Source organism: Melanerpes formicivorus, unplaced genomic scaffold (genome assembly GCF_026170545.1).
Source record: "Melanerpes formicivorus ecotype bairdi unplaced genomic scaffold, bMelFor1.0.p_v2 SCAF_35, whole genome shotgun sequence".
Lineage (NCBI taxonomy): Eukaryota > Metazoa > Chordata > Aves > Piciformes > Picidae > Melanerpes > Melanerpes formicivorus.
Genome location: NW_027142387.1, coordinates 8521845 through 8545511, shown reverse-complemented (window position 1 = coordinate 8545511; position 23667 = coordinate 8521845). Strand labels below are relative to the sequence as shown.

General features: G+C 44.9%; 1 protein-coding gene across 3 annotated transcripts in view; it reads right to left on the bottom strand.

Annotated features, from left to right (window-relative positions):
- NXPH1 (neurexophilin 1) overlaps positions 1 to 23385 on the bottom strand; it is a 155239-nt gene extending 131854 nt beyond the window's left edge. Inside the window, exons 1-2 of one of the 3 annotated variants that reach the window (XM_068157097.1) lie at positions 23199 to 23385; positions 21942 to 22225 (exon numbers count right to left, since the gene is read on the bottom strand). In XM_068157097.1, coding sequence (XP_068013198.1) covers positions 21942 to 21995 — 54 coding nt within the window. In that variant the 5' untranslated portion in view covers positions 21996 to 22225; positions 23199 to 23385. Of the gene's footprint in view, positions 1 to 21941; positions 22226 to 22940; positions 22956 to 23198 lie in introns of those variants that run through there. The other 2 variants (XM_068157098.1, XM_068157099.1) reach the window with 2 other exon arrangements.
- Positions 23386 to 23667: the final 282 nt, after the last annotated feature.

Genomic DNA, 23667 nt, shown 5'->3' with positions numbered 1-23667 from the left:
TTGGGCAGTGGTTTGTCAGGTGAACTTTGGCACTACTCAGGTGTTTAACTTTCAATTCACAGCAGAGAAAAATGAGACAGCATTATGTTAAGCAATGTATTACAATGTAATCTTTCAGATAGAAATTTTTAATTAGTTTTAATATTAATTCACTGGTAATACAAGAATTTAGCCTTGAGTCAATTTTTACAGTACTCAGAGATGTTCTTGCAGGATGCATTTCTCAGTCCAGCAGAAGATGGAAGCAAATGTTTGAACACATCTCATTCCAACCTGTGTGGCACACTCAGAGTTCAGCATATGTTTTGGTGTTTTCCTTGACTGGCACTGACAGGGTTCCCATGTCAGAAGGAAGTGACACCAAACAATTTCTCTTCATCATAGCAGTGAACGCTTTAAAAATTAACACTAAAACTCAGCTTGAATTTATTTACTAATGTGCAAAGACCTGTAGAGAGCTCAGCCCAGCTATTCAAGATAGATCAGACACCACAAAATCTTTTGGCATCTAAAAATTATGGCACAGGTCTTAGCACCAAAAAGGGAGATTGTTCACCATTCCTCTGCTAGATCTTTCTCTATGGCAATAAGCTATGAAGAGCTTTCTAAGGCATTATGAGAAGTTGAGTTTTGTTTGGTGCTTTTTCTGAGGCATATTTCTCTGATCTAGGGCCTTTATTACAGATGAGTTAGTTGCAACACACAATATCCCAAAATATCAATCTGAGATAGCACAACCAGATCAGGATTCATGGGGCTGGTGGTTTTGTTGTTGGATTTGGGTTTTTTATTAATATTTTTTTAAAATCAATTACTGGCAAATCAATATATTTTTCCACTATTTCTGCCTCACTGATTTATCTTTTCCTAGGGTCTGCAGCTTCAATTAAAGATTAAAAGTGTTGATCTACCATGCTTTCAATTGTTCAGAACTTACGAAGTGTTGCTAGTCCTATACGAACATCCTTGCTCATGGTAGATAGGATAATTGCCTCACACAGAGATGTAGCTGTAGTACAATGTCCCACTTTGTATCCAGCATTTCTGTTCATGTTAAGTGTCTGTGGTTAGAGTATGACTCGCAGAGAACTGCTTTCCACCTCCAACTTCACCACCAGCACCGTTGTGGTTAGTTAGTCTGACAAGTGCTGTGGTTGTTTGAAGTTGAACAGCTGAGATTAGATGTGAGCAAAACGGGCAGCATGTTCTTTCCTCCCCTGCACTTCCGACTAGTTTGCGTGTTGTGATGGTTTTGTTGGGGAAGGGGTGGGGAAAGAGGGGAGTAAGGGGGGTGGGGGTTAACTTTTTACAAAGTTCCAAAAGATTTGGGTGGAAGTTTTTCTTAAACTTGTCTGGAGGCAGTAGGAAAAAACACCAAATTATTTCACCAATGGGCTTTATGTCGGACTTTGTCTAGAATGGGCAACTACTATGCTTTTCTTCCCACATTTATTGCTCTTGATAATATGTTGAGAATACAGTTTATAACCCCTTAGGGCTCTCTTATGCTTGTACTTTTCCTCAAAGGGCTAATATAAAAAAGCAAAAGAAAAAAAATCAAAACCAGCTTTATTTCTCCAAACCATGTAGTAATCTTGGTTATAGTCAGCACATATTCATAGATCTTACTGAGCCTAACAGAAAACTCCTTTTAAACACACACATTCTGAAAAATATTCCCTCTTGGTTAATAAACACAAGAATCATTTCCTTTAGACTCATGGACTTGCTTTCACATATCTTCCTTCAAGCTGAGATTTACTGTGAACACTACAAATAAACACTGCCCTCATATCCCTTATTGAGCCTAGAAATACCTTTGTAAGCAAAGATCAGGAAAAGTACTTGACAAGAGGAAGGATGAGAGAATTGCAGGAAGATTGAGCTACTCCTGTGTCTCAGATACAATATTAATCTTGTTCATTTATGCTGAGGTTCAAGACAGAACTCACCAAGAATGTATTTGTGTGGTCCATTGCAGTGCATTTCTTTGCCTGTATGTGAGCAATTTCCAGGCTACACCCGTATCAATAATCAAATCTAAGAGCCAGGGCTTCTTTGCTCAAATATTGTCATTTCTACCTGAATTAATATATGTTGAGGATTAAGGATGCTTCCTATTCTCTAAGCACAGTTTTCTGCATCCAATCACACAGCTGTGTTTTTAAAGAAGAGCCACAATAATGTTCTCTACAGTAACTCTTCACAGAAATCTCTTCTGCTTTATGAGAGGTGTTGAGCTTCTCACTGCCAGCCACAGTGATACCTACTTTTCCTCGCAGAAGAAGCTATATGAAATCCCACCACAGAAAACTTTCTGGTTTTTTAATAAAAAAATAGTCCACAGTGTCTCCACTTGATATAACAAGTCAGATCTTCACAGAAACACAGAATGGTAGGAGTTGGAAGAGATACTGCAAGTCAAGGGATACCACAAGTCAGATCTTGTTGAAGACCCACAGATAGTTTAAGAAGTGGTTTCTCTCACGGTTCTGTTGCCATAAACCATTTGTAGAGTCCAACAGTGGTTAGCTATCACCAGTTACCTTCCAACAGTGTGATAGAAGAGATAAACTCATGATAAAGTGTATTCAGGGTATTCAGCTTGATAGAGAAACAAAGTAATAACCAAATCACCTAATCCAGTGTCCTGATTCTACCTATGGCAAATATCAGGTGTTTCTAAGGAAGTACAGAAATAGTTAAGAACAGGAACTGTTCACATCCAGTGACAGAAATATCTTCTCTTTGCACAGACTAAATGCAGAATTATTTGTGTGTAGGAAAGTCTCATGCTAGCATTTCACATTTAAGGGTTTGTTTCTCTCTCCAAGCATGAGAGCTTACATACTTTCAGAACAATGGCTCTGCTAGCCAAGAGAGGAAGCAACAGCAGAAGGTATGTGTAGTCACATATGGCCAGATCAAGGGAACCATCCAGACTTAATACCAGCTGAAGTGCTGGCCAACAAATGCTCCAGATATCCAGAGAGAAATCTGCGGGCACTGGGGTAGTCTGCATTGTGGCAAACAAACATCTCACTTGTTCCCAGGGAGCGCATTTGCCAAAAACCAGAAAAATCTCATTTATATCATGCATCTAAATTTAAACTGGTTTTCTCTATCCCCACCTCCTAACAGCAGGCACAGAGGCTTTTGTTTGTTTTCAATTTTAGAAGAAGAGAATTTATGCCAAAGCCGCCACAATGATCATCTGAGAGAATTGTGAGAGATAAGCACATAGAAGCTAAAAGTACAACTATCAGAGAGCCCTCAAACGCTTTTGCTAGTCATTCCTCCTATCTTTCACAGCACTCTGCCTTGCCATTTTTGCAAGGCTGCAATACAAGATGTCCTGGCACACTAAAAAACGTCTCTATTTGATACACGGTTATTCTGTAAATAAATCTGTGATGAAGTGCTGAAAGGTTTATTTCTTACTTTTTAGCGACTAGGCATAAAATATTGGGCTGTAAAATGTTTATAAATTAGATTACTGGAAGGGAACAGAATGCATTGTTATCTACTGAACCAATAATGGGTCAAATGGCAGTCTGAATTCTCCTGTGACCTTCACATAGAGCACTGACAAAAAGCAATTTTATTTACCTTTTTAAATCCACATAAAGGTGAAGGATGAGACCACTACAAAATGAAGCATTATTTTTTTCAGTTGTTTAGGGTTTTTTTATTTTGTCCCAAGGCATAACCAAACTCTCCCAAGGTCACATGTAACCTGAAGTGAAGAAAGACTTTCTTATTCATGCTACTAGTACATTTACATAGAATACATAGAATACATAGAATAAACCAGGTTGGAAGAGACCTTCAAGATCATCACATCCAACCCATCAACCAATCCAACCCACCTAAACAACTAAACCAGGGCACCAAGAACCCCATCAAGTCTCCTCCTGAACACCTCCAATGATGGCGACTCCACCACCTCCCCAGGCAGCCCATTCCAATGGGCAATCACTCTCTCTGTATAGAACTTCTTCCTAACATCCAACTTAAACCTCCCCTGGCACAGCCTGAGACTGTGTCCTCTTGTTCTGGTACTGGCTGCCTGGGAGAAGAGAACAACATCCGCCTGTCTACAACCTCCCTTCAGGTAGTTGTAGACAGTAATAAGGTTGCACTGGTGACCTGTTTTCATTTGCCCCTTGAAAAATCTACTTATTTGAAGATGGACAAATAAGTAATAATGAGAGGTTGTTTCTTCTGTCCTTTAGTTGTTTCTGCACAAACTGATCATTCACTAATTACATTTGAGCTGCTATAACAAGCTACATGTTTCAGCTGTAGAGATTAAAAAGGTCTACTCATAAAGAGATGACAGGGTGAAAAAGCTTTCTTCATCAAGAAGCATATTGCACTCTTCTGGATCAACAGCACCCTGATGGCTGCACTTCTAGATATACTTAGAAAATAATTAAAGCTATGTAAAATTTGATACAATCTGCAGGTCTGAGTATTTAATGAAGAGCATTTTTCATTCCATGCACACCAAATGCAACTGTCTGTCACTTTTAGTTTAAAAATAAATATTATTTCTTTTAATCCATCCAGCCCAGCCCAGCATTTCCTCTGTCCTTTCTAAGTAGCTCACAATAAAACAAGTTATTACTAGAAGTCTTGTCTGTAACCACTATAGAGCAGGCAATGTTATAAAGAAATTATAAATAACAGCAATGACTGCATTCTTCTGACCATTCTATTTAATGATTTGAACCTCTCCAAAGTGCAGTGTTAAAAAAGCAACAAATGTATTTGTAGGATAACTCCATTTTGGAGAGTACTGTCACATAGAGCACCTGGGAAGGCACATGTGGCTCTAAATTATAGGTGGCCCTGATAGCAATGGCTATGATTAAGGTTGCCTGAAACTCCCCATAATAAGACCTTTTCTCAGTTGCTTGTAAGTTTGCTGAACTCTGATTACTTGGAATAAAATTTTCCTTGCAAGGTACCTGCCTCAATATTTAGTCTTTGTGGAAAGTTTAACACAAAATGGCTTAGAGGACAAGATTACAGGAAAATATACCTTGTTTTTGGAAAATGTAAAAAAACCCAAACCAAACCAAAACAAAAAACAGTTCTTTGAAAAATTCTAATGTTGCCCTTTTGGAGAAAGAAAAACCTTTGAAATGTGGCAGGGCACAGCCTTTTAGTCAGGTATATAATTTTTACAATTCCTGAAATGCCCATTCAAAGCCAGCCTAGTTTGTTGGGTGCTTTTAATCTCAAGTCTTAACTACCTCTTCCCAGAGGCACCTCAGCTCTTGCAGTTCAAAACCACTAATATTCTTTACATGCTTCAATGCTCAGAGCTGTTTGCATGGAATAACCTCTATGTGTTTCAGCTCTGCAAAACAGTTTGCTTTCTTCAGCCCACAAAGCTGGCTGCACCAATCCTTGTCCTAGATCAATAAAATAAGATGCTGGAGCCAAAGTCTCCTTTCATTTTACTGACAGCTCCTGCTGGTGCACTGAGGGTGAAGAGGCAGATAGACATAAAGAGAGCATGCAATAGTTTGCTGATAGATGTTATGGGGAGTTACATATACAAATCATTAAATAAAGCCAATTAGAAGCTTAAAAATTATGGTTGGGGAGTGAGGGTAGTGCCCTGCAAATTAATAGCTTGTTTCAAAACACCATACACCCCCAGCTGACCATGAGTATTGCTCTTAAGGAAAAGTAAAAGCTTTTAGGATCTTAGGCACATAAACAGCTTTCTAGAAGTAATTAATTAATTGTGCTATGACAGACTGACAGAAGGGTTTAAAATGTAAGGGCAAAAATTGGATTTGAATGCAGCTGTGAAGATAAAGGAGGTCCAGCAAGAAGATTAACAGGAAACCATGAGACTGCTTATGATTAGTATTAGCAATTTTGGAAAACCCTCCAGGCTAGATCCAGAAGGTGGTATAATTACTGCAATGAAGTGCTCACTCTGTGAGTCCCAATGACCTGCTAGAGTTCATAACCTGGACATAGATACCCACATAGCCTGCTGAAAGGATCTTTCTAAAAGTACAGCTCACAGGAGCTACCAAACTGTCCAAACTGAGCAGCCAAAGGAAGACAAAGAATTAACTTAAATACTTTCTGACATTTCTGCGACATAAACTGCTCCTGGAACTAGGTACCTTATTTTATCTTATCCATGCCCAATGGATAAGAGTTGGCAAGGCAACATAATTTCAGCTTTCTGGTTCAAGAATTTCTTTCACATCAGAAAATAAAGGTGGTTTTTTTTCTGATATAAGGCTCTCCAAACCTGAAGCACTTCCACTATGCATGAACTCATACACATAGGGCCAAAGAGCAAGAGACACTTAATTCCACAAATGTCTCAGAATATGCCTACAAGAAGATCCTATTTCTAGACTGGAGGAGTAGCTGAGTGTATTAAACCAAGCAGAATAAAATTAACAAGGAAAATCAAGAAAATTCCCCAAATTCTTCCACCTCTCAATGGTTAAAGCAATTACCTTGGAAATGTGAGCTTTGTATTCACATTTCCTGGAGCAGAGGAAGAAACTGAGTCTCCTAAATTCATAGCAAGGACTTTAGATATTAGGCTGATGAGAGAAATGCAGATGGAAAGTGAAGTCCTGTGACCCTATCACAGCTTTAGTGAATCTAGGGTGTTACAGACCTAGATGGAACTACTTCCCAGTGGCCAGCACTGCCCTGTTTTTGGTTTTCATGTGCCTCTGTAAGTCAAGAGCATGCCTACCAGAGAAGTTATGGGATTTTAGGCTGCAGTGGTGGCATTTAAGCTCAAAAGTAATCCAGAAGTGTCACTATCACAGCTGATAATAATTCTGTTGTAAGTGATAGCTGAATGTGAGGTACAGTCATTCACCCAGGAGAAGAGCTTAGCTATGTGTTGTTAGCTTCTTACAACTGATTAATAGGATGCTTGACTGTGTGACTGAAGCTGACAGCTGAGCCCAGGATGATCAAAACAAGATTTCTATGGTCTGAGTTATATCAGCCATGGAAAAGGCACTGTACAGTGAGGAGAGGCACACTGGAAAACGTGCAAAGTTGATGTTCAGACTGTCATGAACTGAAATCACCACGCTAAAGAAAGCCAGAGCTTGCCTGTGTGGATGATGTGAAGTAATTATTAAGCAACTGAATGCGAAGTAGCTAACCAGTTAAAACTAGAAGCTGTGAAACAGGACAACAAAGATGAGGGATAAAGAATAGTGCATGTAAGAGAAATTTTCTGCAGAGTCATTTCATTGGGCACTTGCAGTGCTTCTTTGTTGTGCTCAATGGCAGTAACACTTTGTGAGACAAAAAGAAGAAAAGGGAAAAGAAAATAAAAAATAAAGAAGAAGAGCTCAGGCTTGAACCAAGCCTGTAACACAAGTCAGAGAGTCAGAGTTTTAGGTCTGTGGCAATACTGACTCAGTCACCAATAATGCCAGATGCTGTATAAATGGTTAAGTAGACAAAAATGAAACAGAGGTCCAGGCTTAGAGAAGACAGACTCTTGTAGAAACAGATATCAAAGAAACTGAGAGAGCTAAGCAACTGGGACAGGATGTATCTTTATTCAGATTCTGCTTTCTTTGAGGTTTTGTTTTGACTTCTAAGAAAGAATTTTCTCTAGGATTGCCTTTAGATTACTGTACTTATTTCTGTGCAACTTCAGTGACACATTCATATTTTAGAACCAACAAGATTTCATTACAGACAAAGCTCCTGTTTCTTCAGGCATGAGAGCTAATACCATGCAGTCTGTATCACTCCCAATGAGCCCTCTAGTAGTGATGACTATAGCAAACATTCCTTAGGTGAAACCATGTGATTTTTCAGCAAGGTAGCTCCCATATCATGTTTACTTAGCATGAAAATAAGCAACCTCAAGTTGATTTTTATAGCCACTGGAGGTCACTTTTATACTGGCATTTTTGCTATGAATTCTCTGCCTAAGCAAGTGATGTGTTTAATATCCTGAAGTAACCTGAAAATTACTTCCATTGTCAGAAAGAACTATCTCAATTAAAAAGAACAGTTGAGTCCATTTTCTGTCAAGCTATCTTTATGACAGCCTTTTTGTCCTAAATAAATACTCAGAAGGTGTTGGAAACTAGGATAAATTTATCAATGTAATTTCAGTTGGGTAGATTTTCCATCCCCACTGGGCATATTTATTGGAATCTGACTGTAGCTGGCCACATTATTAATAGCAAACAATTGGTTTGATTAATTTATCCTACATTTCTGTGATGAAATACCCTCTTCCACTTTGATTTCAGCTTTTATTTTTTAATTATTCATAAGCATTTGGTGAATGTTGTCAGCATATTTCAGTCTGGACTTTGCTTGGGAGCCCTTTTCTTCATCCAGTCACGGTGATTATTTCTTTACTAAAGATGGTGTGACTTGAAATCTTCAGTTACTATTGTCTTTGTTACCTTAATTGACTTTACTGTTGTAACTGTAGCAACAGGAACACTTCTGATGTGATTAGTGAACAGCTAGTGTTATGTTTGAAGCATTGACTTACCAAGGGATGCACAAATCCACATGGAAACAATCCTTCCCTAAACGTTCAGCAGACAACACAAGTTTGCTCAGGTGTATGTTGGAAAGAAATTAATATAAAAGGATGAGATCACAGGAGAATTGAAAGCTTCTGGGCTTTTGTCTCAACTCATCCCAAGCCACTCCTGTTTTTCTGTGGTATGCTTTTCCAACCCAAAAAGATCCTTCATCTATTACTCTAACCCCCACATGATCAGCTTCAGCTAAATCAAGGAGAAAAGAGTGACATGGAACATGGCCCACAGCCCACGGGAGTTACAAAAAATACAGCATGTACAGGGTAATGAGTTTAGTTTAGTATGTTTCTAAACATACTCCAAACATTTCTGTAGTCTTTGAGGTCCTAACAAAAACACAGGGACAGAAAATGCCTTAGAAATCTTAAATCGATTATGCAGTGTGGATCATACTCAGAGATAACTGGAAACACTAACTTAGATTCTATCTCATTTCTCCATTGACATGCAAAGCTGAGAGAGAAAAAACTTGCATAGCAGCCCCCCCAGAACCATCACACTCCCATCAATGAACAGCTTTTCTTGATGAATACATGAGCATGCAGGCTTCTCTTTATCTGATTTTTTTACAGACAGGAGGTTAAAAAATTTCCATAAGCAATGGAAATGTAGGTTCAAATTTAGGGAATGTAAAACTGAGTCTGGGACTTGTCCAACTAGCTGAATTTTAGGCTGGATCAACAGGCTGGCGAAGTCACAGCTCCACCTGTTGAGCTACAGCAAACCATCTACCTATAACAGCTGGCAGCACAGATTCATTTTTGTGCCAGACAGAGATGACTAACACTGTGCCACTTGGATAAAACAAAACATAGAAGTTTAGGGACGCATCAGGCAGTCATTAGCCTAGGTGAAGGAGTACTGTAGCCATTGAGCCATTCTGCCAAACAGCAAAAGGTCTTGGATCTAAAGGAAGGGATTCACAGCAGACCAAAGACAGGATGACATTATTCTGGGTGCATTCACTAAAGCATAACTCAATATCAGAAACAATGCTAGAAATAAAAGTGTACAGAGCCCACTCAGCCTTTTTTACCCTCACAGGAGACTAAGTTGCTTGGACTGAAGGCTGCAAATACAGTCTTGCACCTGGCAATATATAACTCAGGAGTGCAGCTCAGACTGGGATCCACCTGGCTGGAGAGAAGCGCCGTGGAAAGGGACATGGGGGTCTTGGTGGACAGTAAGCTCGGCACAAGTGAATAGTGTGTTCACTCATACTCCTGGGAAGATTCCAACTAGAGTCAAGAAGAAAATTTTTCACCATGAGAACAGTTAGACACTGGAATCATCTCCCAAGGGAACCAGTGGATTCTCCTACACTGGACATTTTAAGACTCAGCTTGGCAAGGTGCTGGGTCACCTCATTTAAACTTGACTATTACCTAGAAAGGTTGGACCAGATGATCCTTGGGTTCCCTTCCAACCTGGCATTCTGTGATTCTGTGAATACCACATAGCCATACATACATATTCTTCCACATTTATTAGAAGTGCTTCCTTCTTCCTTGCTATGCCAGCTAAGAATAGCCCACTCATACAAAGCAACTCAAGCTAAAATGTAATGACATATCAATTCCAACCACCTTATAAAAACGGAAATACTTATCAAGCTCAGTCATTTTACAACCAGAGAAATCAATGGCAAATTTCTCAGGAGTCTGAATGGTCTTGATCCAATATGCAAGTTTCTTGGGGAAGAACAAATTAAGGTGTATTTTTTGCTTTATATAGTTATCATTCAAGTTGAGTTTTCTTCTGAAAGGAAAAAAAAAAAGTCTCCAGAGGTCTGCAAATAAATGTACACCAGTAACAGTTAGACTTCAGATCTAGAGCACAGGTATAACACCGTGTACAGGCCACACAGCTTTCTCATTTGCATCTCTCTTGAATTCTAGAAAACAATAAGTGGTGGTGGTGCCTGAAAATTTCAAAAACACCCTTTAAAAACAAAGCCACTAAAAAAAGATCTAGTTGAAAAAAAAATCTAACTTTGGTTTGCATTCAAAGACACAAATATTTTGCAAAATTATTTCTTCAGAAGCTGAGTCATAAGTGAGAATAAGTCCCCTATCATGATTCCAAAGATTAAAAATCAAGCAAAAAAATATAATTATTAACCAGTGACCGATGGATTTTTATTATCAACTTCATTATTATCCAATAATAATAAATAAAATATCACTAGGGTAAGGGATGGAAGGTAGTGTAAGACTTGGCTATAAGCATAATAGTCTTACAGAGTGTAACCAACCCAGAGGTAAGCTCTTGGCAAAAATAACACTTTGCAGCATTTATAGAGGTGTGTGGTCTTTTCTGGATGGAATAAGAAAATTTTATATTCTAAAAACAGAACTGCAAAAACCACACTGCATTCACTCACTCCCTTATGGTCCTGATTAAAGCAGTGAAGCACACAGGAGCAAGTCTCTTACCTTCAGTTAAATCTGTTTAAGTATTTACAGACTATTGTGGTCTACTCTGAAGTGTCTGTTGTCTACTCTGAAGTGTCTAAATATGTTTCAGAATATTTACAAATTGTGAGGAATAAAAGCAGCACTCACACCTCCTCTCATGTTCTTAGTCACACATTTCCATATTCATTTGGATTTCATTACACTAAAAGACTGAACCATAACATTACAATCTGCTAATTCACCAAGATTCACACTCTGCTCCAGATAACAAATATTCTCTGCATTTAAGATCCAAACACAAGCTATACTCTGGTAGATTCATAATTCTGTGGGATAGTGCACTACTGCACTGACTACTGCTAATAGAGCCAGAAGAGCTGCTCACAGAGGAAGGAGGTACACAGCAAGAGGTACCAACATTTGATTCAGTAGAACGATACCAAAAATACATGAGATGGTTCACACAGAGCACCATCTTATCAAGGACTAGATGATGTCATTCTATACTCACTCCAAGTGACCACTCACAGAGGTGGCTCCACTGAATCTGAAGATATCCTTTGTGCAAGAAACTACTCTAAATCCCAAAATTCTACAATTCAGATATTCAAAAGCAGTGTTAGTAAAGGGTCTCTTGCACCTCTGTTTGCAGCATCACAAAATCACTCGGCTTGGAAAAGACCCTTGGGATCATCAAATCCAACCATTAAGCCTAATCTACAAAGGTCTCCCCCAAACCATAGCCCTAAGCACCACATCTAAATGACCTTTAAACACTTCCAGGGTTGGTGACTCAACTACCTCCCTAGGCAGCCTGTTCCAGTGTCTGACTACTCTTTCTCTGTGTGCTTAAACCTACCCTATTGCAGCTTGAGGCCATTCCCTCTTGCTCTTTTGCTAATTACCTGTGAGAAGATACCTGCACCAACCTCTCTACAGCGTCCTTTCAGGTAATTGTAGAGAGTGATGAGGTCTCCTCAGCCTCCTCTTCTTTGAACTAAACAGCCCCAACTCCCTCAGTCGTTCCTCATAAGAATTTTCTCCAGGATCCACACTAGCTTCTTTGCCCTCCCCTGTACTACACTACCATGTACTCCAAGCAAGCCAATTAAGCAAATAGGATTTCTTGTGGAAGCAGGGAATGTAAAACTGTGGGCCTTGTTAAGGTAATACCCATTAGAGGTGAAGACAGCAGGATGGAGCCCATCTGTTTAAATGGTGAAGGTTTTGATGTGCTATTTGTTGTACCATCTTTTATGTCACATCTCTGTATTTGTGCTTCTTTCTGTTTCCCTGCTCTTTAAAGATCTGTTCACTCAGCAATCGTCCTCCATAAAGCTGCGGTGTTATTGCTATGCTTTACCTAGCAATATTGCTTACCAAATCTTCTCAAGGTGCAAAGCATTCCCCACATAAACATTAAGAAAATCCTCAGTATGCAATTCAGAGTAGCTGCAGAAAGTGACAAGAGAAATTACTCTAAATTAGAGCCAAATTATGGACTAACATTCTGGCTTTAAACAGACCAATATTTCACAATATAGCTATTGACAGTGCAACAACCATGAGAACACAGCTTTAATACTAGTCCTGCTTTAAGCTCAGACTTTCTTTTGCAAGATCTCAAATGCTCCAGATGAGACTGTAAATATAAAAAGCAGTCCATTAATTTTATATAAGCAGTTTTATGTACCTGAAGGCCTACGACAACATTTCTTGACAAAATAGCCTAGCAGAAAAACTGTTTTTCTAAAGTTCAATCAAGAATGGCTTATAAAAGTGACTGTGCAGATAAATATTATGGTACAGGTGGTCTGAACTATGCATCACATAAACTCCATTAGTTAAACTTTTTTAAGGGCTGCCAATTACGCTTTCATTTTGAAGTAGCATCTGAATAATGACAAGCAATTCCCAGTGATAGAAATGGCCTACTTAATCTTCAACAGGGGACAGAATCTGTCCTCCTCGCACAAGTAAACCATTGATTTACACAGAAACCCTGTCTTGTATAACAATGCAGGATCAGGCCATAGGATCTGATCTATAGGATGTTTTTCAATAGTGCTCTCAATATATAGCTAGAGTGTGTTGTCTGTTTTTCTTTTTCCTTTTACTGACATTGGGGGCAGGGGGGGAGAGCAATGCCACTCACTAATCATTTGTAATGTTACTTACGCTGTTCTGACACAGGTATGCAATATCAGGCAGAAGCACCACAGAGTTCAGAGATTTATCAATTAAAGCATCAGATGTTCTTGCTAGGCATGTTCTTGCTAAGAATAAAAGAAAAATACTACTGATAATCTGATCTAGCTGAGGATGTCCCTGCTCACTGCAAGGGGTTTGGACTACATGACATTAACAGGTCCCTTCCACCCTGGGTGACTATCTATCTATCTATCTGTGAAGGTAAGTAGCATCTTCTGGGTTTCAATAGAGGATTCTGTATCAGTTAACTTTTTAATGACTCTCTGCTTTTCTGTCTAAATAAATAATTTTAATCAATATTTTATATATATATATATATTACAGTTAAATACATACTACAGTTCCAAGATCTGAGTTTACCAGATCTACCGGATCTTCCCTAGCATTACCTCATCTCTCAGCTCTGCTGCTAAAAGCAGTCTGCTGAGCCTAGGGATCCTGTACAGGACACTAATATCAATATAATTTTGTAGGCTTCCTGAAAAAAAGGGGAGAAGAAAAAAAAAAAGTCTAATTTATCCATCTTCAACAATCTGCAGATGTGGAAAGAGCAGATTATCTTTCCATGCACAAGTCAACCTGTCACCAAAATGATGACACAGATTAACGGGAGAGGTGATACCCCAGAGGGCATTGGCAAAACTAGCAGGACATTAACCAACTAGTGGGCAAATCATTTTATGGCACACACAGGGGGGCAAGGAAGAAAATACTGCTAAACCACTCCTAGGAGAGGAAAAGACAGGGCACCTGGAGAGATGGATGCAATGTGCAAGGCAGATGAACGTCCCTGAGACATTTGTCACTAGTTGGACTGCAAGACACTGACATTAATGAGGGTGGCATTTGGAAGATAAAAGCAATATCTCTGAAGCAGACAATACAGTTCCCAGGCACCACACACAGGGACATGGTGTAATCAAAAGGGACTGTAAAATGTTTACGTCTAGCAAAAGCGTCACAATTGCTACTGATATTCATGGGAGAATATGGATTGGGAATAAATGGTTTATGGTTTTATCTGGAGGGTTGGTGGGTATTGTGGGTTGTTTTTCAACTCAGCCCAGTCAATTCCCATCACATTCCTTTATTGAAGGACTCTCCATCAGTCATCCACTTACACCTGCCTTGTCAAAAGTCAGTGTTTCATTGACAAGTGCTTTTCAGGCAGCAGACTTCTAGAAGACAATTCTGTCGATAGTGAGGGGGGATTTACAGGGATGGAAGCACTTGCCTGCGATTATCTCCTCTTGAAAGCAAGGAGGGAGTGGGAACATACTCCAAGCACTGGCTGCCAGGACACAAGCAAGGGGAGGGAGCAAGATCTGACTGCCCCTTACAGGTGCCCCAGAGTGCCACTACCCCAAAAATTACATCAACCGTGTCAGAGAGCCACCTCTGCCCTGACCTACAGGATAGAAACTGTCATTATTAATTAATCACTCCCTGCTCTCATGTCTCCGTGTCAGCTGAGTCCCACAGCCGAATCTGATTTCAATGCTCTCGGGTGCCCCTTGTCTCTCCCCAAAAGAAGAGGATGCTATGGTGCTGGCATAGAATGAGACTAACCCAAGCATGCCAGAACAGCCTTCCTGGTCCCCAGACACATCCTGCCAGAGCCCTTAGATTGTTAAATCCAAGACGCCATCCCTGTTCCCCTCCACACTCATATACTGCCCCTCAGGTCAGACTTTCCCCAGAAAACACAGCAGCTGCTTCGCCATTAAGAGAAAGCCATTCAGCAGCAACAGCAAACACGTCGAACTGTTGGTCCGCCTGTCTGCTTCATCCTTCAGGAAAACTGAGGCCACATCCCAAGTCCCTAGCGGGCTGCGAGTGAGCTCTGAAAAATAGGGGCCAGAAGCATTGACTAGCCCGGGGCAGGGAGTTTCCGAGGGCAGGCGAAGTCCCCGGCAGTGCACTGAGAACGGCACCGACGTGGGGACGCGGAGCAGGGCCTTGTCCGTGGGGCTGGGCCCTGTCCGCGGGCCGGGAGCTGTTACTGAGCCGGGCGCCGTTCGCGGGCTGAGGCTGCAGCCCGCCCGTCCCGGGATCTCTCCACGGTGCTGCACGGCGGCTGCGTTCGGCAGCGCAGCTGAGGAGCTGGACACCCCACAGACCGCCTTGTCCCAGTCGCTCTGCAAGCCCTGTTCCGCACTCCCTGCGCCAGCCTTCCGCGGCCCGAAGCACTCAACACCTCCTACCGAGAGGGGAAAAGCTCACTTTAAAAAAGAAATAAAAAAAGAGAGAGATAAACAACCGTGGACTAATCCTGCACTGATAAAAGTTTTAGATGCAGATCCAGTAATGATGAGGAAAATGGGAACCCAAACTAACCCGACGTGGGAAAAGGACAAGCTCCTTCTGCTTCCTCTTTAGTGCTGCACGCACGTGTGAAGATGCCCACGGTCCCGTCTTGCTGCAGGCTGTCGAGTACCTCCCGGTTCTCCTGCAGTACCGTCTCTTTCTCCTCTTCGGTTTAAAAAAAATGAAAGAGAACGAGGAAGTGGTAGAAGAAAGCTGACTGAATCCCTCTTTTAATCACAAGCAAGCCCAGCAAGATGGATTCTGGGAACAGAAGCTGTATTCCTAAGCAGCGACCGGTGTCATAGTAGTTAAAATAGAACAGAAAAGCCTCTCACAAAGTCAATTCTTATGTAGATGAGGCGACATAAGAGCTTTCCTCTCTCTCCTCGCGGGTTTAGTGAATTTCTAATTTGCCCAAAGAAACCCTAGAGGAATGAGGAAAAAAGGGCGGGAATATTGGGATTGCTAGTCGTAACAAATATTACCGTGCTCTGGACGGTCACCCAGAAATACACTGAGAATGAAGGGATCCAACACCATTGTCTCAGCCGAGTTATTTCTCTTGACCTTCGGCTTTGTCCATCCAGGCTGAACAAACTTCCTGCAGTGAGCATCGCCCCTGCTCTCTGCCAGACACAAAACTTTGGTCTCTCTAGGTCATGGAAGGGAAAAGAGGCGGTTTCCCCTTCAAAAGAAGGACACTCGCAGGAGTTTAAACAACAGCCAGAAAAAAAAAAAAAAAAAATAAAATAATTAAAGGGTTAAACAATAAGCTAGGGAATATGCTGTCCTGTTGAACAGAGAGCTCTTCACACAGCATTGAGAACCTGCCAATATATATCATATCAATAAAAAGGAGCTCTTCGAAAGCTTGCATAGTAATTGAGATTGGAGATCTTTTTTGATATGGGTTGGCATTTCCTCATATCAATCTGACAGAGCCAACTCGGGAAATTGCTGGTAATATTCATCTGGGGAGCACTTTCATTAAACGTAATTCATTCGACTTTCACAATAAATTGAGTGACATCCTTACAGCAGAACCTTTTTATCCTTGATGAAGTGCTTGCCAGCCTTTGGTTTTCCACTTTATTGTCACATTCCTTAAAGCAGAATCGTCAACATGTCAATCTACTTGGGGGTGGGGGGGTGGGGGGGTGGGGGGGAGGGGGGGGGGGAGCTAAAGCTGTATTTAGAAAGCACCCAGGAGGTGGTTTAACGCTTACAAGAGAGCGAGCTGGGTGTCAAACTATCTGATAAATCAGAGCTTAACTTCACCCAGACCAAATCGGGAGAATAGAAACCAGTCCTAGGGAGGGAAGGATGGCTCACACATTCATTTTCTCCCAATGCTGGCCATTCCGAGCAATTGGTTTCTTAAGCTGCTTCACCGCACTTTCCAAGACCAGTCAGAAATTGGCTTTTTAGTTAATTAAAATGGCGGGTTAGAGATGCAAGAAAATATTGAAGAGCTTAAAATGGATACTCCTAGGTACCGACTTGGAAGATTTGGGCTGTCACAGAGAGGCAGGGATATTAGATTATATTCGGGTGCCTCTCTCCGTGAAAGGTGAAATCCTCTCCAGACTGCTTTCTCCAGAGAGTTCAGAAACTAAAACCGCGTGTACTGAACACCTGGGAAAGGGTATTTCAGTTCGAGGAAAACCTTACTTAAACTCTTAGCACAGGTGGTTAGGAAATAACGAAGCCTGGGAAAGAATGCACCACCCTCCTCTTAAAAAAATAAAAAATACCTGGAGCGCAGATACATCTGTTTCTCCTACAAGAGGTCAGAGCTCGGTTGGTAATCCAGAGCCTTACCTTCCAAAAGGATAATTACTCCCCCTATATTACCGCCAAAGCGTCCCCCAAACTCCAGAAAGAGGAAGGAGGATCATCTCTAGGCTACACAAACTCTGGCACCAAAAGCCACTTCTTTCCCTCCACGCCAAGCGTTCTGCTCCCCCACCCCTACACTCCTCCTCCACGCCTTCGACGTCAAATTAAAAATTGCAAGAAATTGCTTATTTGGGGGAGAAAAAAGAAACACACGAATGCTTTCAGCACTAAATGCCTCTGTGAAAATCCTGGGGGTGGTGATTACGATAGGACAATGCCTTCTTTTGTTTTCTGTTTTATCTCTTCTGCCCATAGAAGGTTGTGTTTTTTCTTTCTTCCCACGACAAAGAAATACACAATCAGCAACTATCTTAAAAAGAAAAAAAAAAAGGGGGGAAGGGGGGGAGGGGGAGAGAAAAAGGAAAAAGAAAAAAAATAAACTTCTCTCCTCCGGCACGTGATATCTCTTGACGTTCTCCATAGCTTTCATTAACCGGGGTGAAATGACCGCAAACAGTGCCACACTGAGCGAAATTAAATGTACACAAACTCTGGAGCTAACCAACCCCTTCTTTACCCCCTCAGCAAACACCGTACCAAGTGCGTCACCGCTGGGGACAATTTTAAACCTCTATTACTGATAACATTTTTTGGAGGAAAGCTTGTCAGAAGGCTTCCAAACTACGGTGAAGGCGTGGAACAAACCTTTAAAATCCCAGCCCGGCACGGGGAGGGGGTCAGCAGGCTGCTTCCAAAACCCTCTGCCAAAGCCACTGCCTGTAAAACAAGGTGCCCCAGGAGCCCCTCGCTTGTACTTCTCTGGCAAAGCGCCGCGGAGAGAAGCTCCCCGCTGAGAAACAACCTGCTCGCAGCCCTAGGCGGGGCGGGGGTGTGTGTGTGGAAAAAAAAACACCCGTCCATTTGCTCTGGCGCTGCTTAAATTCTGCACGGAGTGAAAAGACTCTGCCAGTCAGCCCCGCTGTAGGTCCTGCTTTACAAAGGCACCGGTGAAAGAAACACTTTGCTGGGAAAGGATGACAAGCTGGAGAGGCTGAGGCGGGGGGGAAGAGATCCTTGCCCTAGCAGCATGCAATGCAAAATTCCGAGTGGTTTTAGTTCCACACACGCTAAACCGAGTGAGGAGTATCCAACTAGTGAGCCGAAGTCTCCTCAGCCCGGAATGATAGGTGCATGGATCATTCCTTGCTTGTTCCCTGCGGAAAGTTCCAGCCTGGAGCATGCGAAGGCAGAGCCTGTGAACATGCTGGGGGACTAAAACCCCTGCAGTCTAGAAGTGATTTTTCCACCCCGGGCGCCCGGGCTTTGCGGGATCTGTTCGGCGGCCGGGAGTGGTAGGACGGGGCGGCCGCCCGCCGCCGCCAGTCCAGAGCCTGGGACCTTGCCCACCCCGTACCTCTGCAGCCGGTACGGAAAGGATCTGCCTCCTCCTTTGGGGCCATGTTTGACCTGTCCCAGCGAGAAATAACTAATTTAGGATCTTTGCCGTCCTTGTAGCACTCCGCGCCTTTTGTAGTTGCTTCTACAGCATCTTGCTTCCACTCAGGAGTGACAAAAAATAAGAGAAACAGGCTGAGGTTTTACTGTCCTGTGCTATCAGACTGGAAATTCACCGGCAACCTGGCAGGAATTAAACGAGAAGGTTCCCCTTAAGGGAATGGTGTAAAACCCTGGTATCCTTATAAACACAAAGAGTTCAAACCTAAAAGAGTTTGCGATCTCCGGGTGGTTGATTAGGTTAGGAGGGTTTTTTCTCTTAATATTTACGTGATTCTTTAATGACGATTTGGAGCTCGGCACAGCGCTGGTAAGAAAACATTATGTATTGGAATAAGACTAAGATAGTTCCGAAAGAACAGCGGTGGAGTCTCCTGGTAAATAAGACCGTGTGTAGCTGCTCAAACACTTTCTGCAGCTTTTTTAACGTGAAGAAAGAAAATAACTGCAAGTCTTTAAAGGTTAACTCCTAATTCTACCAAGTAAGTCCCGAGTTATCCGTCTAGGCCAAAGGAAATGCACTTCCACTGCAAATCAAATAAAACATTTTCGATACACTGCATAACTCGAAACAAGGGGGAAAAAAAACAGAAAGCATGTCTCGAAGAGGCTAACTAATGTTCTTATCAATAAACATAATAGGGTGAACCATCCCTAACCCAGCAACATTCCTACTCGTTCTGGTCGGCCGTGACCTCTATAAATTTCAGGCAATAAGGCTGGATGGCATATAGCTCAATTTAAAACGTGGAGAAGAGCAGCAGTACTTCCCCCTCCCGCCGCAAGATTTCATTAGGAAGAGGTTTAACGGTGGGGAAAAGAAAAGGAGGGGGGGGGGGGGGAATGAAAGAAAGAAAGAAAAAGAAAAAAGAACAGCGGTTGGCGGGGTGAAATCACAAACCAGTGAGTGTCTGTAGATGGGTAACTTGGAGGCAGTCCAGTTTAGCTGGGGCCATTCACTATTATTGAACACAGCCTAGTTCACGCGGGGGGGAGGGGGAAGGAGGGGGGCTGCTGTTTTCCCTCTCTCAGATAATATTGACCCCTCTAAAAATGAATTTTTTAAAACAAACTCAGTAGGAATCTGGTTGTGCTACCATTTCATTTACCCTTCCTAACAGGTTTGAATCTGGAAATTTCATTCCTAATTGGAACTGCGTCTGGTCCACACAGAGCTATGGGCACAGACAGACAAAGTGCTGCACCTTGCTGGGTTGTGGCACCACACCGAAGCTTTTAATCAGAACTCGAGCTTCGACGCTAATAAACAGGCTATTATCACGCAACGGCCTAATGGAAACCCTGAGAGTCACTCCCTAAACACAAAGAATAGGAAAAGACTGGCAAAAACCATGGAAATACCGACTCAGAACAATCGGGTTAGACAGGGAAATCCTTTGGCTCCCTCCACAAGCCCTCTCACCCACCACCACCCCCCCCCCGAGTGTTTTGGCAGAAGACACAGCCCTGCCGACTAGCGCATCCCCTCCCCCTACCTTGTCTTTTATTCCTCATTTAATTGTTTTTTTTAATTTTGTCTCATATTTCGCATTGTTTCGAGAGAAACTGGAAAATCGCCTCCTTTATTCCGCAAAGCCAAAACATAGGAAAGGGGGGGAAAAAAGAAAAAGGGGAAAAAAAAGACGAAGGAAAAAAAATAAAGGCAAAAAAAAGAAAAAAGAGAAAAGCATTCAGGTAATGAAGTCTGTAACTAAACGGTAATTGAATCAGCATAATTTCCACACTGAATGGTTTTCAAATGCTCCCAGTTTACAATTAAAGGAGAATTAATGCGCTTGTTGTTCAGACTGCAGCGCATTAGAATAAATCCAGCACTGTTGTTGTAATGAGTCGAGAGCAGTTTAACTGCCAGCAAACACATTTAAAATTTAACACGACGTATCGATCTCGCTTCGGCTTTTTGACAGATTATTTGCCACGCACTTTTCTCCCTGCTCCCCCCTTCCCCGTCCTACTCCCGGCTATAAAATTCACGGGGAGGAGAGAAACCCGCGGCACACGGTGCGGCTAGGGGCCATCAGGCGGGACCCACCTCGGGCGGCTCCGAGGTGCTGGACCCACCGCAGGGCCCACCAAGGGACCCACCAAGCGACCCACCACGGGCCGGATTGGGCCAGGCGCGCCCCCGGCCCTCCGCGTCCGCGGTAGGAGCGCGCCCCCTGCCCCGCCCCGCCCCGCCCCGCCCCGTGACCGCTCAGGATTGGCTGCGCCGCCCTCCGCCGCGCTGCACTGTAGCGCCCCCAGGCGGCTCCTCCGCGACAGCTCAGGGAGCGTCAGCTCCTAGAACGCCCGGGGACCCGGGAACAGGAACGGGAGCCGAAGCCAGGCCGTTGCCACCCTCGGCACCGGGCGCTGGGGTGCTTCTCCAGGCCATCCTGCTGGAGAAAGGGATAGTACCCCGCCGAACGTTTGCCTGCTGAGCGCACGGCCGACGAAATGAGTACACGGGCTGCGAAGGAGCAGCTGTGCGTTGTTTGTGTTCGCGGCGATTGTGGAGGGAATAAAGTGTGTGCGACAGGAGATAACGCTGCTGTTTACTCGTGCTTCCTCAGTAATCTGAGAGGAGATTTGCTACCAAAGTCAATGACACTTCAGGTGGAAAATACCTCCTTGTGCTCGTCACTGAGTGCCCTCACGCCGGTGCCGCGTCGCCCGTAGTGGCACGTAGGGCCACAGGGCTCCCATCCTCAGCAGGGAACCGAGGGCAAGAAGTTGCCTCCAGCCCACAGCCTAGGCGCGCACCCTTCCAGCGGTGCTCCGCTGCCCCCTCAGGCACCGTGGGCACCCGGCCGTGAGATGACACCGGTTCACTCGTCCCGAGATCCCCGACCCCGCTCTCTTCCGGCGGCGCGCCCCTTCCCCACGGAGAAGTTACGGACTTGGCCCCCTGGCACGCCCCGCCGAGCGATCCCGCCTGAGCCCTGGCACGACCCCGGAAGGACGGGCAGTGAGTTTGTCCGTTCTCCGCCAGGATGGTGCCCTCGTTTCCGCCGAGCTGCCCCGAATCCCCGGCCCGTGTGAGGGGGCCGGGTGCACTCACCAGGTAGAGGGTGGGTTGCAGCAGAAGGACCGCGTACCAGTACACAGCCTGCATCCTTGCCGCTCAAACTTCCCCCGCGCTGCCTTCGCTGCCTCTTTGTTCCTTCCAGAACATAGATCCACCTGACATCCACTTTACAGAACAAGCAGAGCTCTCACCAGCCTAGACAAAAATGAAATTATAGACCCCATGACCACAAGACAAGGTTAGGCTTCGAGACAAGGGGGGAAGTGAGGTGTGTAGGGAAAGGGGGGCGGGAGAGAAGGAGGAGATGGGGTGTTTGGCTGGGGGTGGGGGGAAACAAACAAACAAAAAAAAAATTAAAATCGAGTTAATCCAGCGTCAGAGCAAAGTGATCGCGCTGTCCGGGTTGGCTGCAGAGCGTCAGGAGGCAGCGCTCCCCGGCGCTCAGTCGTTTAACTGGGCGGGAGAGCCCCGTGGTGTGGATTGGGACGGCCCGGGGATGCCACCGCCAGCCCTGCCTTGCCCTGCCTGGGACGGCCCAGGGGTGCCAGCGCCAGCACTGCCCCGCCCTGACTGGGACGGCCCGGGGGTGCCACCGCCAGCCGTGTTGTGCCCTGCCCTGTCCTGGCTGGGACGCCCCGGGGGTGCCACCGCCACCCCTGCCCTGCCCTGCCTGCGCATCCTTGGCGGGGACTGGGCGGCAGCTGCCCGGCAGGGCGCTGGAGTGCGGAGAGGCGCGGGAGCTGGAAGAAGGGGCGAGAGACACTGGATCGGGGCTCCGGCTGCTCCTGGATTCTTAAAGCTGAGGCGAAAAGCTTCGCCTTCGGGACCCCCGCGCGGACTCTGCCTACACCCTCAAGTGCCCACCTCCCTCCGCCGCTCCTAAGGCTCTCCGCGCCTTGCGCCGGCCCTGGACCGGCGCCCCGGGGAGCTCCGACGGGCGCGGACCCCCATCCCCGGCCCCAGCCCTCCTCCGCCCCCGCGCCCCGCGGACAGCCCCGCCACCGCGGGGGGGGCCGCGGCGGGGATACGTACGGCGTGGGGTGTCCGACGGCGGCCGGGGCTCCGCGGGGCGCTCCATGGGCGAGACTAGAGGGGTCGAGCGCCGCGGCGCAGCCCGCCGCCCCTGCGCATCTCCTCGCCGCGCTCCGCACCGAGGCGTCCCGCGGCCGCTCCGCATCCGGCGCAGGCACTGTCAGGGCGGCGGGGCGGATGGCTGGCTCTTCCCCCCCACTCTCGCCTCCCCTTCTCCGCACACGGCCGCGCTTCGGCTCCGCCGAGCAGGACACTTACGGGAGGAGGGAGCTGCCTGGGCTGCCCGCTCGCCTTCGGCGGGGGGAGCGGGCAAGGAGCGGCGGCACCGGCGCTCCGGGGCGTCCAGGGCGATTTGTCTCTATTAAAAATGACTTATTGGCGAGGGAGCGACCAGCGCCTGCTATTTAACTTCTGCAAAGACCTTGGCTGATCATCTTAAAATAAAGCTCTGGAGCCGAGGACTGTCCGAGCCTCACTGCTTAGGGAGAGAGAAAGAGCAGCGGAGGGGGGAGGAGAGGGGGGGGCTTGCTTGGCGAAGGGGGGGAAGGGAGGAGAGAGAGAAAGGGGAGTTCAGCGGCGTCCCATCCTCTCCTCTGAACGGGGTGATGAATCAGAGCCCTCCCCGGGCGCTGCGAGCTGCCTTGAGCTGCCCGCTGCTGCCTGCCCTGTCTGTCACTGCTGCCTTCCCTGCGCGGGCTGCCTGCGCTGGCTGCACTGTCTGTCAGTG